The sequence below is a fragment of the Taurulus bubalis genome (assembly GCF_910589615.1).
Source record: "Taurulus bubalis genome assembly, chromosome: 5".
Taxonomy (NCBI): domain Eukaryota; kingdom Metazoa; phylum Chordata; class Actinopteri; order Perciformes; family Cottidae; genus Taurulus; species Taurulus bubalis.
Window position 1 is genome coordinate 1,384,018 of NC_136593.1, and position 16,054 is coordinate 1,400,071.

Consider the following 16,054-nt stretch of genomic DNA (forward strand, 5'->3'; position numbering starts at 1 on the left):
AACCTCAAAAGATGTTCATCTCTCAATGAGAAACAAAGAAAAACAGCAAATCCTCCGACAGAGGAGTCGCCCCCAGAGGTTATTCAGTATCTTTGCTTTTAGCGTTACTTAAATTATTTAAGACGTATAATTCTCATTTCATGTTGTTCGGCGAAGCGAAGCCATTAATCCACTGACGTGAACGTGAAAGAGTGGAGACATGAAACATTCCTGTCCTCCATCACACGGTAACGGGAACAGACACACTGCACCTCATCGCACAGCAGGGCTCTGTCTAGTTCCTGGCAGTCTTCATCCCAATACTTGCTTCCAGCGAGGCGGATGTGGATAGACGGGTTTCGTGCAGAGACCCTGAAGTGAGACTCGCCCCTCACACGTCAGAGGTTTATAACGACGGGAAGAGAAGCGCCGCTGCGTTGTTTCCATAGTTCCTCCTTCGTGTTCACGCCTCAGAAGCTATTATTGGATGGCGTGTGATGAGACCGAGGTGCCATTAGCTCAGGAGCTAACCGCACCTCGCTGTGCTAACGAGCTAAAGCTAGCATGCTAAAGAAAGGATGTGAGCGGGCACGGTTATAGACCGAGTTACGAGACAACTTAAATGTAATCTTGTTCTAATCCTACGGTAGTTTTGTTGCCGACGTTTTTTGGGGGAAAGCCCGTATGTGTATTTTATTATTTGTGCATTTTATTATTTGACCCGTGCTGCTGGATTTTTAATTAAAGGAAAACACGAAAAATGAGGAGTAACTTTTCACATATTGTATATATTGTGTGTAATAGTCTTCTCCTCTTAGTACCATCTGTTCCATCAGTAGCTATAACTAAGTAACTATATGCTAACTGCATGCTAACTACATACTAACTGCATGCTAACTACATACTAACTACATGCTAACTGCATGCTAACTACATACTAACTGCATGCTAACTACATGCTAACTGCATGCTAACTACATACTAAATGCATGCTAACTACATGCTAACTGCATGCTAACTACATACTAACTGCATGCTAACTGCATTATAGCTACAAGTTAACTACATGCTAGCTAACGTGCTAACTACATGATAACTGCATATTTCTCTCTCAACATATGAAACTACAGTTATTTATCAGTTAGCGTCACATTCTTTGCATAGAAAATATTGTAGTTGGAAAGTTATCAATTCTATAAATAGACTAGTTTCTCTTAATGTCACGTAAACTATTGTTGTCAGTTACTTTAGGAGTATTTAAAAACATAATCATGCTTTTCTTCCATTACTTCTTCTTCACGTTCTTTGTCTTTCATTCCTTGTAAACAGAGTTGTCGTGAATCTAAGGATGACATTTTAAAAAGGGTCAACAATAAATAAATACTATAATTGTTCCATAAAGTCCTTCTTGAGAGTTCTGGTTCTCACAGGTTCTGGTTCTCACAGGTTCTGGTTCTCACAGGTTCTGGTTCTCACGCATGTGGAAGCGTTTAGAACCGGCAGCTTCAAACCAGCGCGTCGCCCTAAACGCCGCCTCAGAGGTCACAGAGGTCAGAGGTCACATGGGAGGAGCTGAGCTCCGTGATGGAGGCCAGGCCTCCCAGAAACAAGATCAATACAATATCATCTATATATATATGATATTATATATATACATTATATTATATCATTATCAATACATGTTCATGTTCTGGTCTTTATGAGAAAGTCTAGCAGAAGTATTTTCTCTTTTTGATGAGTTCTTGTTCTTTCTCTTTCTCTTTCTTTTATTCCTTTTCTTTCTCTTTCTTTTATTCCTTTTCTTTCTCTTTCTCTTATTCCTTTTCTTTCTCTTGTTCATTCTCTCTCGTTCTCTTGTTCCTTCTCTTTTCTTCCTTCTCTCTTTCTCTCTTCTTCTGGCTCTCGGCTGCTCCTCCTTTCTTTCTTTGTTTCTCTCTCTGAAACAGTATCTCTCTCCCCCTTTTCATCCGGGACGCGACAGCAACCTGATCTGAAGGCCGGCATTCCTGCAACACAAAAAGGAAGGAGGCGTCAACGAAAGGGAGGAGGAGGAGGAGGAGGAGGAGAAATATCTCCAGTCAAAAATAACAACTCATGTTCATCTTTCTCAATACAGAAACATTGTTGTACGTGTTTCTTTTTTTCTGTTTTTGAGTTTCCTGTAGCGAAAGTGGAAGAGGGGGTGAAACATGAACTGTGGTCATCAGACAGTTCCCAGCTGCCTTCAGAGATAAACAGGAAGTCACAGTGACTTCCTGTTAGGTCCACTCTGGAGGTAATTTGGAGTTTCCAGACCTCGTTCAGATTTATTCATGTGTGTTTGTGTGGAAATGTGCGTGTAGCTGCATCCTTTGTGCTTTTGATGTGAAACACATTACTACTCATTTTGATGTGTGTTGGATACATAAGCTTTATTATTATCAACCACACAAGATATGCTTTTAGATTAAACCTGAGGCTAATAGTCAACAATCAAGCGTTAAGTATTACAACTACACATAAATTAAAGCTGTGAGCAGCTCTGAGCGGGCCCTCGCTCCGGCACGTTTGGGGTCGCCGGCTCGCCCGGCCGAGAGTGTTCGCCCGCCAGTCTGACGTTCTTTTACCCTGATGGACGCGTGATGCGGGAAATTGTATTTGTCAAGAACTTCACCGTTTCCCGCATCTGCCGTGTGGCGATAGACGACACGATAGACGACGCGCCAGACGACACGATAGATGACACGATAGACGACGCGATAGACGACACGCTAGACGACACGATAGACGACGCGATAGACGACGCGCTAGACGACGCGATAGACGACACGATAGACGACACGATAGACGACACGATAGACGACACGATAGACGACACGATAGACGACGCGATAGACGACGCGATAGACGACACGATAGACGACGCGCTAGACGACGCGCTAGACGACACGATAGACGACGCGATAGACGACGCGATAGACGACGCGCTAGACGACGCGATAGACGACGCGATAGACGACGCGATAGACGACGCGCTAGACGACGCGATAGACGACGCGCTAGACGACGCGCTAGACGACGCGATAGACGACACGCTAGACGACGCGATAGACGACGCGCTAGACGACACGATAGACGACGCGATAGACGACGCGCTAGACGACGCGATAGACGACGCGCTAGACGACGCGCCAGACGACGCGATAGACGACACGCTAGACGACACGCTAGACGACGCGATAGACGACGCGCTAGACGACACGATAGACGACGCGATAGACGACGCGCTAGACGACACGATAGACGACGCGATAGACGACACGATAGACGACACGATAGACGACGCGATAGACGACACGATAGACGACGCGCCAGACGACGCGATAGACGACGCGATAGACGACGCGCTAGACGACGCGCTAGACGACGCGATAGACGACGCGATAGACGACGCGATAGACGACGCGATAGACGACGCGATAGACGACGCGCCAGACGACGCGATAGACGACGCGATAGACGACATGATAGACGACGCGATAGACGACGCGATAGACGACGCGATAGACGACGCGATAGACGACGCGATAGACGACATGATAGACGACGCGATAGACGACGCGATAGACGACGCGATAGACGACGCGATAGACGACGCGATAGACGACATGATAGACGACGCGATAGACGACGGGCATCACGTCTCTCTACGTGAAGCTTAGACCACGTCGTGTAACTGTCATGTAAATCCAATGTGTCACCCACCGCTGATGTATTTTCGGCAGTAGGCGGCGCTTTGACTGCGAGTGAAAAAAAGGCTTGTTGATATCCTCAGGCCGTGACTTTTAGCAAGCACGACAAGTCTGGAGCAGATTGGAGGAAGTCCAGTGGAGTTACAAGAGCTTGTTTAATGTGTTTGGCCAGCAGGTGGTGCTGTGACAATGTGAACATACACATGTTTCTCTACGTGAAGAGTAGACCAGGTCATGTACATTTCATGTAAATCCGATGCTGTTTGGCTGATTTCCTTTCGCCAGTAGGTGACGCTATGACAATGTGATAATTTCTTTATGTACATGTGCTCAGGCCTGGACCGGCATCATGCATGAGGAGGTTTGGTTATATTGCATCATGCATGAGGAGGTTTGGTTATATTGCATCATGCATGAGGAGGTTTGGTTATATTGCATCATGCATGAGGAGGTTTGGTTATATTGCATCATGCATGAGGAGGTTTGGTTATATTGCATCATGCATAAGGAGTTTTGGTTATATTGCATCATGCATGAGGAGTTTTGGTTATATTGCATCATGCATGAGGAGTTTTGGTTATATTGCATCATGCATGAGGAGTTTTGGTTATATTGCATCATGCATGAGGAGGTTTGGTTATATTGCATCATGCATAAGGAGTTTTGGTTATATTGCATCATGCATGAGGAGTTTTGGTTATATTGCATCATGCATGAGGAGTTTTGGTTATATTGCATCATGCATGAGGAGTTTTGTGCGGATTGCATCATGTATCTAGGAGTTACAACAGCTTTCTATAACACAGCGAATCGCACAAAATGGGTGTGTCTTTGGGTCCACGCCACGTCGAGGCCGTTCACCAAAGTCGCACAAATAACACAATTTAAGATCATAAGGACCTTGAGATCATCCTTGAACAGAATTGAAATCGATCGCATAAATATTCTAGGAGGAGTTCGTAAAAGTAGAAACACTGAAAAGTGCGAAAAATAACAAAAATTACACAAATTGGCCGAATGACTGTAGCGCCCACTAGTGTTTAAATTGCACAAAAGATGTATTGCATGTTAGGGGATGCAGAGGCTTCTTGTAGAGCAGGTGGAGATGGACATGTGTGGATGTTTTCAAGTCAATCAGACATTCTGGGCGTCACCGGTCCAACCTCTAGGGGGCGCTGGAGAGACATTTGTTTTACACAAATATGACGCCTATAGCAGATGGCTATTTTCACCAGCCGGACCATTTGGTGAGTTTTCGAGTGAAAAGTACCACGAGTATGCAGCCAAAAATCAGAGGAATAAGAAAAAGAATCGGGTCCTCTCGGACTGCGTCAGTCGCTCGGACCCTGATAATAATAATAATAATAATAATAATAATAATAATATATTTCATAGAATATAAACACGTCCTGTTCAGATCACAAACTCTCTCTCGTTCTGTTGCCGAGCAACAGGGTCACACGGCCATGTGACAGATTAACTGCTCGGTTCTCTCTGGGTCGAGGTGACCTTCAAGGTGACCTTTAAAACAGACACGTTACAGACGTGCTTCTGTTCATTCCACTGGACGTGAGGTTGAGCTTTAACACATGCACAACTTCACGTTGCTTTAATTAAAAGCACCGAGTTTAAAGCAGTGAAGGAAGTTGTTGGTTCAGTCAACAAAGTATTTGTGCAAAAAAATGATCATAACTTTGTCTGTTTTTGTCTGTTTCCTTTAGCTTTAGATTTATTTGGTACGTTGGGTTTAGCAAAGCCTCTTTTACTGAGCAACAGTACACAATAAAGACACAATCAAGACACAAAGACACAATAAAAGCACAATAAATACATGATAAAGACGCAATAAAGGCACAATGAAGACATGATACAGACACAATAAAGACACAATAAAGTCCTGTGATTGATTGTTGGCCCAATCAAAAGCAGAGATGGAAGCTGGTTCTTTCTAAAGTTCTTTCTAAAGTTCTTTCTAAAGTTCTCTCTAAAGTTCCTCCTGCTCCTCTGGTCTTTGCTTCGTGGTTCTCGGTTCACAGGAGGAAGCGGCGGCTCGAGCTGCTTGGGTGTTTCCAGAGAGACGCTTTGTGGTTTCTCACTTCTCCTCCTGGCTCTTTCTCGTCAGCGAGGTTTTGAGTTGAGGACGTTCTCACCCAGGGTTTCCCCGCCAGCTTCTCTCCGGTTCACTGGAACAGAAACGACTGCAGATCACATCAGGTCGTCTGTTCACAGCCCGCTGGCTTCCTGTTGCTATGGAGACGGGAGATGAGACCTGACTGTACATCTCTGTGAAGTGAATCAGCTGTGGTGGAGGAACGGTCGGGATTGATTATTGAATGGGCCGACGTTCGAAAGACACAAAACGATGACAAAGAAGATGACAAAAGAGTCGTAAAGTAACAAAAACAACCACTAAGTGACACAAAGAGATTCAAAAAGACTAGAAAGGGACGTAAAACGACTATAAAAAGACAAAAATAATACTAAAAGGTTATGAAAAATTACCACAAATATTTACAAGAACAGTAAAAAGAGGAAACAATACATTGAAAAGATGCAAAACGACTCCAATGAGACTCAAAACAACCACAACAGTATTTGGAAGGATGGCGAAAACAACAATGAATAGAAATTATATTGACTCCTTCATCCCATAAATAATTCATGAACAGTTATTGATTAATTTTGGATGCACTCAAACTAATTGTTCTCAATTCAAAGAGTTTCAAAAAGACTACGAGAAATAAAACGACCATTAAAGACTAAATAATACAAAAATGATGTGTACAATGTGAAGAGAAGAGGTCAAAGCCGACATTTGTTTACTAATACTTGAGTACTTTTACTCATTTACATTTTTGAATGAAGGACTCATAATTATACCACAGAGTATTTCTACACTGTGGTATTAATACTTTTTCCTCCTCTGCTTCTTTTCACTGATTTCTTCACCGAGTCGGCTGTTGAATTAAAGAAGAAGTGACGACGCTGACGATGAATCACTGTGAACCAACACCCTGCGGTCGGGCTGTGAACCAACACCCTGCGGTCGGGCTGTGAACCAACACCCTGCGGTCGGGCTTTGAACCAACACCCTGCGGTCGGGCTGTGAACCAACACTCTGCAGTCGGGCTGTGAATCAACACTCTGCAGTCGGGCTGTGAACCAACACCCTGCAGTCGGGCTGTGAACCAACACCCTGCAGTCGGGCTGTGAACCAACACCCTGCGGTCGGGGGAGAGCAGCTGTGTGTGTTTGACTCTGTTTCTTTTAAGCCGCTGCATCGTCCAGAACACGTTTGATTGCTTTAGTCCTTTCATTGTGTCCTCGTTTTGGTCTTTTTCAGCCACACAAGAGACACACCCTGAATCAGTCCAGGTCATGCAGTCAGTACACAAGAAACTCAGTAAGTACACAGAAAACACAGTAGGTACAGAGCAAAACACAGTAAGTACACAGCAAAACACAGTAATACACTGTAAAACACAGGGCTACACTGTAAAAGACAGTAGTATACTGTAAAACACTGGAATACACTGGAAAACACGGTAATATACTATAAAACACAGTGATACACTGTAAAACACAGGAATACACTGTAAAACACAGTGATATACTGTAAAGCACATGAATACACTGTAAATCAATGGAATACAGTATAAAACACAGGAATACACTATAAAACACAGTGATACACTGTAAAACACAGGAATACACTGTAAAACACAGTGATACACTGTAAAACACAGGAATACACTGTAAAACACTGTGGCACACTGTAAAACACAGGAATACACTGTAAAACACTGTGGTACACTGTAAAACACAGGAATACACTGTAAAACACTGTGGTACACTGTAAAACACAGTGACACACTGGAGGAAAACACAAGGAGACGCTGCCACCTGGTGGCCGCTGTGACTGTTTCAGAGAGCACAGAGATTAAATGCATCAAACACAAAATAAATGTATTTGTTGTTGTTGGTGCCAGAGGACAAACAAGTAGGACACAAACAAACAATAAAACAGATTATATTGTTATTATATTCTCACATCAAAACAACAGATCTGTGAACTTCACAGAACGCAGAGGTCTTTTATTGTAAAGGTTCCCAGAAAGACTCAACGCAGACAGAAACGTACTGTACCTTTAAGAACAACATGTTTTTTAAGGCACACAAATAAAGAGAAAGTTTAATTTTCATGGAATAACATTTTTAAAAATCACAGAAAGTTGAAACATTGTTGCAGAAATGTATCCAGCTGGAGTAAAGAGGTGTTTGTTGTGTTTAATACGTATATAAGCACACATTATTATGATGACCTGAAAACACAGTCATATAATATATAAAATAGATAAATAGAAATAGATACAAACTAATTATATAATAAGCTAAATGTTCCTTCATATTGGCAAGAATTGGCAATTTACTTTGTGCGTCAGATAAATTATTATTCATCACAACAAATGTATTAATATCCTTCTATAAGTTTGTCAGTAAAACTGAAGGATTTTTTATACTTTTATCTTCCAACGTCTTCATTAAAAAGTGTTCTATGATTCATTTTAGGCTTTGTGTTTAGCAGAGAACACACTAAGTACCTTTACTGCAGTACTCTGACTATTATTTAAAGGTATTTGTACTTGAGTATTTCCACTACACTACATCTCAGAAACGTATTATAAATGTATTTTATTGGAGAAACGGATCATAAAACTCAATGTTTTTTCCCACTGATACTAAGTATTGATCATTGAGTCAGTAAATCATCCAAACTGCTACATTGTACTTTGTTATTGTCGTGTTAGATGTTTTGTTCCTTCATAAAAACACAATTCAAATGTGGATTAAATCATATTTCTTTATTCGTGGTGTTAATGAAGTGCAATAATGAGCTGTTGAGTTAAACTTCATAATTCATCTCTAATATATATTTTATATTCTAGTTCATCATTACATCATTACACCTGAACGCATCATGAGAACGTTATCATTTACCTTCAGCCAGTACTCATGTTCACTGAGCAGAACCTGAACGCATCATGAGAACATTATCGTTTTTATAAACTTTAAGCATTGAGTTTACAGATTTTGCTGTCACCATGTTTTGTTTTTCTGTAACCAACGAACAGGAAGTGACCATATATGGACTGAGGAGGACGTAGAGACGCACACAGAGGAGTCGCCCCCTGGTGGTCAGGAGAGAGAATGCAGCTTGTCTTGTCTCCTGGAATAAATACTTTGAGTTTCTACTTTGACTGAAGAGACGATGACACGTTCAGAACAAAAAAGCCGTTTATTTGAGCTCAAAGCTTCTTTATTGAGAGAAATGAAACCTGACAGGCGACGCTCAGGGCAAACAACACACGTTTGCAACCATCATCATATTTCCTTCACGTCCTCGCTGCTGCACGACAGAAAACTTAAACACAAAACACTAAAAGAAAATAGATTTGTTTCCGTCAGTGTAAACGACGGTTAAAAATCTGCTAACGTTGTCTTTTTAAATTACAACTTTCATGCCTGATCCATCCTTCTACCGACGTTCCATCAAAAACAAAAGAAGAAGAAGAAGAAGAAGAAGAAGCCTCTTTATTTCATTTCCTTCTGATATTAATATATTTTTAAGTGTACATCATTTCCGCCATGTGTGACATCTTCTTGGGGATGTAGAGGTAATACTCCATGTAGCCGGAAAGGTCCTCTATCGTGATGTCGTCCACGTAGGCCCGGGCCTGCTCCGAACACGAGCGCGGGGAGGAGGAGGAGGAGGAGGAAGAGGCCGCGGCGCCGCTGCCGGTACAGAGAGTTCTGAGCGCCTCCTCGCGGCGCGGCCGGCTCCTCTCGCACTCGGACATGCCGTTGCGGAGCCCCGTGAAGGAGTACACCTCCACGCCCGGCCAGCCCTGAGGGAGGCGGGCCCGGCACCGGCACGGAGGCCCGGCGGCGCCCGGCGTCTCCTCCCGCGGGCCGGAGGCGTTCTTAAAGGCGCAGGAGGAGCAGGGCACGCGGGGACCCTCGGACAGCGCTCGGAAGTCGGCGTCGTCTCCGGGTTTCCGGGGAGGCGTCGGAGCCGCCGCGGACTCCGCTCCACCGCAGGCGCTCGCCTCCGGGGCGCTTTCCTCGGCCGACTGGACTCCATCCCCGGAGCGCCCGCCGTCCTGCCCGCACGAGGACGCCGCTATGGTCTCCTGCGCCGCCGCGCCGCCGTGAGATCCAAACACCAGAGGGGAGATGTGGCCGGCGGTGCCCGAGGCAGGGAGCTCTTTCTGGGCCGCGGCGGGCGGCGCTCCTCCGTCACCGGCGGGGCGGGGCTCCGGCGGCTCCGGCGCGGCCAGGCGCTGGTGCTTCAGGCCGCCGCTCGGGGTCGACAGCGCCGCCGCCGCGCTGCAGTAGGTGAATTTGGGAGGGTGGAGGATGGGGGACTTGGACCGCCGGCGCCGCTGGGTTCTGGACGCTCCTCGAGAAGTCTTCCTCATGCAGCTGGAGAGGAAGAGGAAGAGTCAGGGGAGAGAATCACGGAGGAAAAGAACAAACATCCATGGAGCGGATCGATAAATACAACAAGTGAGAAACGAAACTGCGTCTAACATGATCTCAGTTGTGACAGACTGGTATATATATATATATATATATATATATATATATATATATATATATATATATATATATATATATATATATATATATATATACATATATATATATATATATAAATAAAACGTACGCGTCAGCCTCCTCCTCCTCACAGACTGGTGTATATAAACGTACCCGTGCCAGTTGTCCTTCGGGGGGCAGAGTTTGGGCTTTGCTCCGCCGGCGTCCAGACCGCCGCGCGACGCCAGCGCCTCCGACGCCGCGCTCACCGCTCCAGGGAGACTGAAGGAAGAGAGCAACGTCGTTACTTCCTGAACGACCTCCACGCGTGAGTTGTATTCAAATATATATTTCAATGGAATCTGATGGGTTTTTTCCAGCATATAAAAGGTTCTACCGCATGTTTTGGACAGACTTCTTGAGATAAAGGAGGCAGCATTCAGTGAAATGTTGTTGTTTACGCACGATGTTCATGCTGGTAAACACAACAACATTTCAACGCTTCAGTCTAGAAACGGACCGATGTGCAAGTTTCTTGTCGAGGGACGTTTTTTATACTAGTTCTGTTATTGATACTTTTATTGGTTCTTTTTGATTATTTTGTGAGAAGAAAAAGTCGATAAATAAAGAAAACACTTGTTGTTATTGTTGATGTTTGTTGTGATGAACTGCTGATCCTCGTCTAGAACCGAGCTTCGTCCTGAGTATCCTCTCCAAAGTAATCTGAACTCACAATATCATAATATACATGATATTGTGGTGACCCACATACGGACTGTGAGAGACATTCACCTAAGGGCTACTGTGTCTTTACGAGCTGGTGGGGTTTCCGGGGTCTGGGTTGGTTTGTTGGTTTGGTTTCCGGGAAGCGTGGGGTTTTGCGCTGCCGCTATAGTACTGCACAAGTATTGTACATTTTATGTGGAGAAAGAGTAAACTATCTCGACTGCAACTACGCCTACTGTCTCGCTGTTTCCCAACTCTACAATATCATAATATACATGATATCATCACAACATACTGGATCAATTCTCCTGACATTTTGTGAAGAGACTAATATTTGTTGTTGTTGTTATTGTTTACCTCTCAGCGTCGACCCTCAGCTTCTTGAAGGCCGTCTGCAGCGTTTCCTCCTCACAGTCCTTCCCTCCTGCCTCCATGGTGGGAGGAGGAACTGGGACCAGCCGCCCAGCTGCACACAGACGGGAGAAACCAGTAAGACACCAGTTATAGAAACCAGTGAGACACCAGTTATAGAAACCAGTGAGACACCAGTTACAGAAACCAGTGAGACACCAGTTATAGAAACCAGTGAGACACCAGTTATAGAAACCAGTGAGACACCAGTTACAGAAACCAGTGAGACACCAGTAAAAGAAACCAGTGAGCGTCATGTGACCCACAGACACAAAGTAAACACAAAGTGAGGATTAAAATGTAAAGAAACTATTATGTTTAAAGTTGTTCTGACACGTTTTAATAAACGGTTAATAAACATATTAAAATAACAACATTGCTTTGTTAGTTAATATTATTCAATTGTTTGTACATATTGTGCAATTTTATTATTATTTGTATATATTGTGCATTTTTCTTATTATATTATATTTTTGGTATATATTATGAATTGTTCCTACTCTATTATATTATTTGTATATATTGTTGTTGTTCTTATTGTTCGATTCTATTTTTTAACTGTGGATTTTATAAACACACCCTGACGTCACTTTAGCTGCTAGGCTAACTAGCTGCTATGCTAACTAGCTGCTAAGCTAACAGGCTGCAGGACGTTGGTTTTAAAGCTTTTTCAGAACATTTTCCTGCGGGAACTCGGACGTGTGACTCACGGTTCAGGCTCTGCGGGTCGCGGCGGCAGAGGGAGGAGGACCCGGGGCATTCAGGGTGTTCCCTCCGTTGGACGATGACTAGCTAACGACGGCTAACGCTAGCTAAGAGGCGAAAACACGGAACCGTGTCTTTGACTATTACACATATACCCTACGTGTGTATATGTATACGTACTGAGATATATCATAAAAGCAGCCAGAGCACCGGAAGCCTCCCGGTAGTGAACGCGAGCCCAGAGTCCCGGAGACGTTTCTTCTTCTCTTGTTGTTTACAGTCGATCAGCGCAGTGACTCTGCAACATCCCGGTGACGTCACCAGCCGCTCACAACAACACCGACGTCAGTCTCTGCTGGTAAAAGTATTATTATTTATATACGTGTATATATTTAAATAAATATATATATATATACATTATATATATTATGTTTCACACATCAGCTGAGCTCAATATACAAAATATGAATGATTCATAGTAAATGCACCACCATGTGCTCCAGTAGAACACTAAACGTAACTGCAATATAAATCCCAGCAGAACCCAACAGGCTTCCATCTCACCCGCAACACTTTCAATACAATATAAACAGCACAACAATAACATAAAACACAATACACACATTTTTGTTATTGTGGATTTTTTTATTTTTTCAAATCTTTTTTACTTAGTTAATATTACATAATAATTGAGCCTGAAGACATTATTATAAAATGCAGGACTAACTTGAAACAGAGTATTTCTAAACTGCGTTATTGGTACTTTATATTCTAGTAAACATATCAGAGTACCTCACTAGCAACCACAACACAATATACATAGTATTAACTAAGTACATTAGTCAAGTACTGTATACACCTTTTGAGTATTTGTTTTCTGCTACTTCATATTATGTTTATACGAGGTGAAAATAACTATTACATTTATTTATTTACAACTTAAGTTACCAGTTACTTTAACATCCAGATATGAAATATAAACAAAACATAATTAATAAATACAACATAAAATGAGCCTTAATTTCACCAGCTGCGTCATTACTTAAAAGTTGATGCATCATAATTATAATCCACTTATAGGAAACATATAATTATAAAATGGGCCGTCACTTATAATGATATTTGTACTTTTGGTCCTTTAAGATTAAACGTAGAGGGAAATGGTTCAGTACGAAGTGAGAAAGTGAAATAAAACATATAAAAAAACAAATATACACAATCATGCAAAGATGAACGTGTTATAATTATTACTGTTTAACAGAAAGGATATTCACATTATACACACGTCAACACGTTAACACTTAGTCGTAATGTTTACATTCATTAACCTTTATTTATGACAATATTTGTTTGAAACCACTGACACGTCAGTTATAGAAACCAGTGACACGTCGATTTTATTTTATGTCACCAGGCAACAAAGTTTCCCTTTTTCTGATTAAATAGATAAACCTGTATTTTGAAAAGAAGAAAACAGCGCCACCTAGCGACCATAGAGGAGAAGAACCATTCATAAAGAATTCAGATTGAAAACACTGAAGTGTGAATTAAAGAAACGATAGATAGATAGATAGATAGATAGATAGATAGATAGATAGATAGATAGATAGATAGATAGATAGATAGATAGATAGATAAAAAAAAGGAAGAAAGAAAGAAAGAAAGAAAGAAAGAAAGAAAGAAGGACAGACAGACCACCGTTTCCATGAGAAACACAGTTCTTACGTCACAGCTCCCAGAACGTGAGAACGCTTCATGAGAGCACGTGGCGGTCGTGGACCAATCAGACGGCGCCAACTGGACGTTGCTCCCGGAACGTGCTGCCTCCGTCCAATCGGAGGAGAATGCGTGGAAGTCCACCGGAAGTGTGGCGCCTCTCGACCAATGAGGCGCCGAGATAGTGTGACGCAGCACCGGAAGAAAAAGAAAAGAGCCCCACACAGTACAACCAGTCTACCGGCGTCCGTACCGAAGCAGCGAGCACCCCGACGCGGACACACACTCTACTTACCGGACACACACGTCTACTTACCGGACACACACTCTACTTACCGGACACACACGTCTACTTACCGGACACACACTCTACTTACCGGACACACACGTCTACTTACCGGACACACACCTCTACTTACCGGCCGACATGTTGTCGTTAAGCGGGCTGTCGGTGGCGCTCGCGCTCACGCTGTTCCCCTGTTCCGGTGAAGCCCTGAAGGAAGGCGACTGCGAGGGTAAGTGTGTGTGTGTGTGTGTGTGTGTGTGTGTGTGTGTGTGTGTGTGTGTGTGTGTGTGTGTGTGTGTGTGTGTGTGTGTGTGTGTGTGTGTGTGTGTGTCGAAGTTATGTAAAAACATAAATGCATCTACACATATATTTATATATGGAGTACATGAAGAAAATGCATTAAAAAAGGGGCAAACAATACAATTAATTAAAATAAAAAAGATATCATAATAAATCAATTAAATTGTATCGTAATCAAATAATAATTCAAGTAGACGTCATTGTAAACCATTTGTAACATGTTTTCCATTGAATAAGATTATCAAACATATTTATTACATAAATTAAATAAGATAGAAACCTCAGTACTGTGATGATAATGCAACTATTATTAAACATTATAATTTCTAAGAGTTCAGTTTATTCATAAAACAGGTCTAATCACAGGCAGGTGGGAATAGCTCAGCAGGTATGAGTAAATAGTATTTAAACTATATGTTTACAACACGTTTAGACTTTTTAAGTTGATGCATCAGACAGCAACATTTACAGAAACAATAACCAAAGTTCCTAAATACCAACTGATGAACATGTCCTCCTCCAGTGTGAACAATACGTATGTTAATAAGTAATTAGATGCATTAAACAGACGTATGTTTAAATGGATGTTATGGCGTTCAGCTTCAACACATGTTCTTACCCACGGCTCCACTTGTTTATTCAAAAGAACAAAATGTTCTCACTTACCACAAATCATCGTTTGCATATAGAACTAGTGAATGTTTGGCTTTTTTACTTTTGGGCCCAAAAAATAGCTTGACTTCGGTTGTTGACTCTAGAAATTGGTTCTGATTTAATAACCGAGTATTTGCCTCATTGTTTAATTAAACACAGATGTTACATGTTTTACATGCCAGTAGAAAGAGTTGTGTCTTTAAACTGAAGTCTATAATGTCTAACACGTGACGCTCCTCTTCCTCAGTCTGCATCACCTTCCTCGGGAAGCTGTACCAGTCGCTGGAGGACGACAACGTCGCCTTCAACAGCAACGACATCGAGAAGGCCGTCGTCCGGAGCTGCAGAGACGCCCGAGGAAAAGAGAACCGCTTCGTGAGTGAAGAACGGAGAGATTCCTTAGAAGAGATACAAGAGATGGAAGAGATTCCTTAGAAGAGATACAAGAGATGGAAGAGATTCCTTAGAAGAGATACAAGAGATGGAAGAGATTCCTTAGAAGAGATACAGGAGATGGAAGAGATTCCTTAGAAGAGATGGAAGAGATTCCTTAGAAGAGATACAAGAGATGGAAGAGATTCCTTAGAAGAGATACAAGAGATGGAAGAGATTCCTTAGAAGAGATACAAGAGATTCCTCAGATTAATTTGAGGAAGTTGCAAACATAAATCGTTGTGTCTTCTTCTTTGACATCGTGGGATCACATGGTCATGCTTTTTGTTGCGTCACAATATTTCAGTGTTCATCAGGTTAAAGTCCTTCGTTTAATGTCAGTCTGCAGGACACGCACACACACACACACACACCAGCTTTATTGGCCGTGTGTGTGTACACATACATGTAATTTGACTCAGGCTTCACGTAGCTCTTAGTACTTGTATAGATACAACAAACAAGATAAATCTAAAAAGACAACAGCAGATGGAGGAGCTGGTTAATCGTTCATCAG

At 42.5% G+C, this 16,054-nt stretch overlaps 2 protein-coding genes across 3 annotated transcripts in view; one reads left to right on the forward strand and one right to left on the reverse strand.

Moving 5' to 3' along the window:
• Positions 1–8,987: 8,987 nt before the first annotated feature.
• Positions 8,988–12,461, reverse strand: oser1 (oxidative stress responsive serine-rich 1). Of its 2 annotated transcripts, none has more exons than XM_079217693.1 (4): positions 12,330–12,461; positions 11,391–11,499; positions 10,482–10,589; positions 8,988–10,193 (listed from the first exon to the last, which is right to left on the reverse strand). In XM_079217693.1, the coding sequence occupies exons 1-4, from the start codon at positions 12,340–12,342 to the stop codon at positions 9,335–9,337; spliced, it is 1,089 nt and encodes a 362-aa protein (XP_079073819.1). In that variant the 5' UTR covers positions 12,343–12,461; the 3' UTR covers positions 8,988–9,334. The 2 variants fall into 2 exon arrangements, with proteins under 2 accessions (XP_079073819.1, XP_079073820.1); XM_079217694.1 differs by having other exon boundaries at positions 12,155–12,428.
• Positions 12,462–14,165: 1,704 nt separating this feature from the next.
• Positions 14,166–16,054, forward strand: part of manf (mesencephalic astrocyte-derived neurotrophic factor) — a 3,690-nt gene continuing 1,801 nt past the window's right edge. The window contains exons 1-2 of the mRNA XM_079217699.1: positions 14,166–14,380; positions 15,353–15,480. Coding sequence (XP_079073825.1) covers positions 14,293–14,380; positions 15,353–15,480 — 216 coding nt within the window. The 5' untranslated portion in view covers positions 14,166–14,292. The remainder of the gene's footprint in view (positions 14,381–15,352; positions 15,481–16,054) is intronic.

Coding starts and splice junctions, on each gene's coding strand:
- oser1 (XM_079217693.1), bottom strand. Junction 10,590..11,390: donor CTGAGGGTCGACGCTGAGAG/GTAAACAATAAC, acceptor CTCTTCCTTCAG/TCTCCCTGGAGCGGTGAGCG. Junction 10,194..10,481: donor CCGAAGGACAACTGGCACGG/GTACGTTTATAT, acceptor CTTCCTCTCCAG/CTGCATGAGGAAGACTTCTC.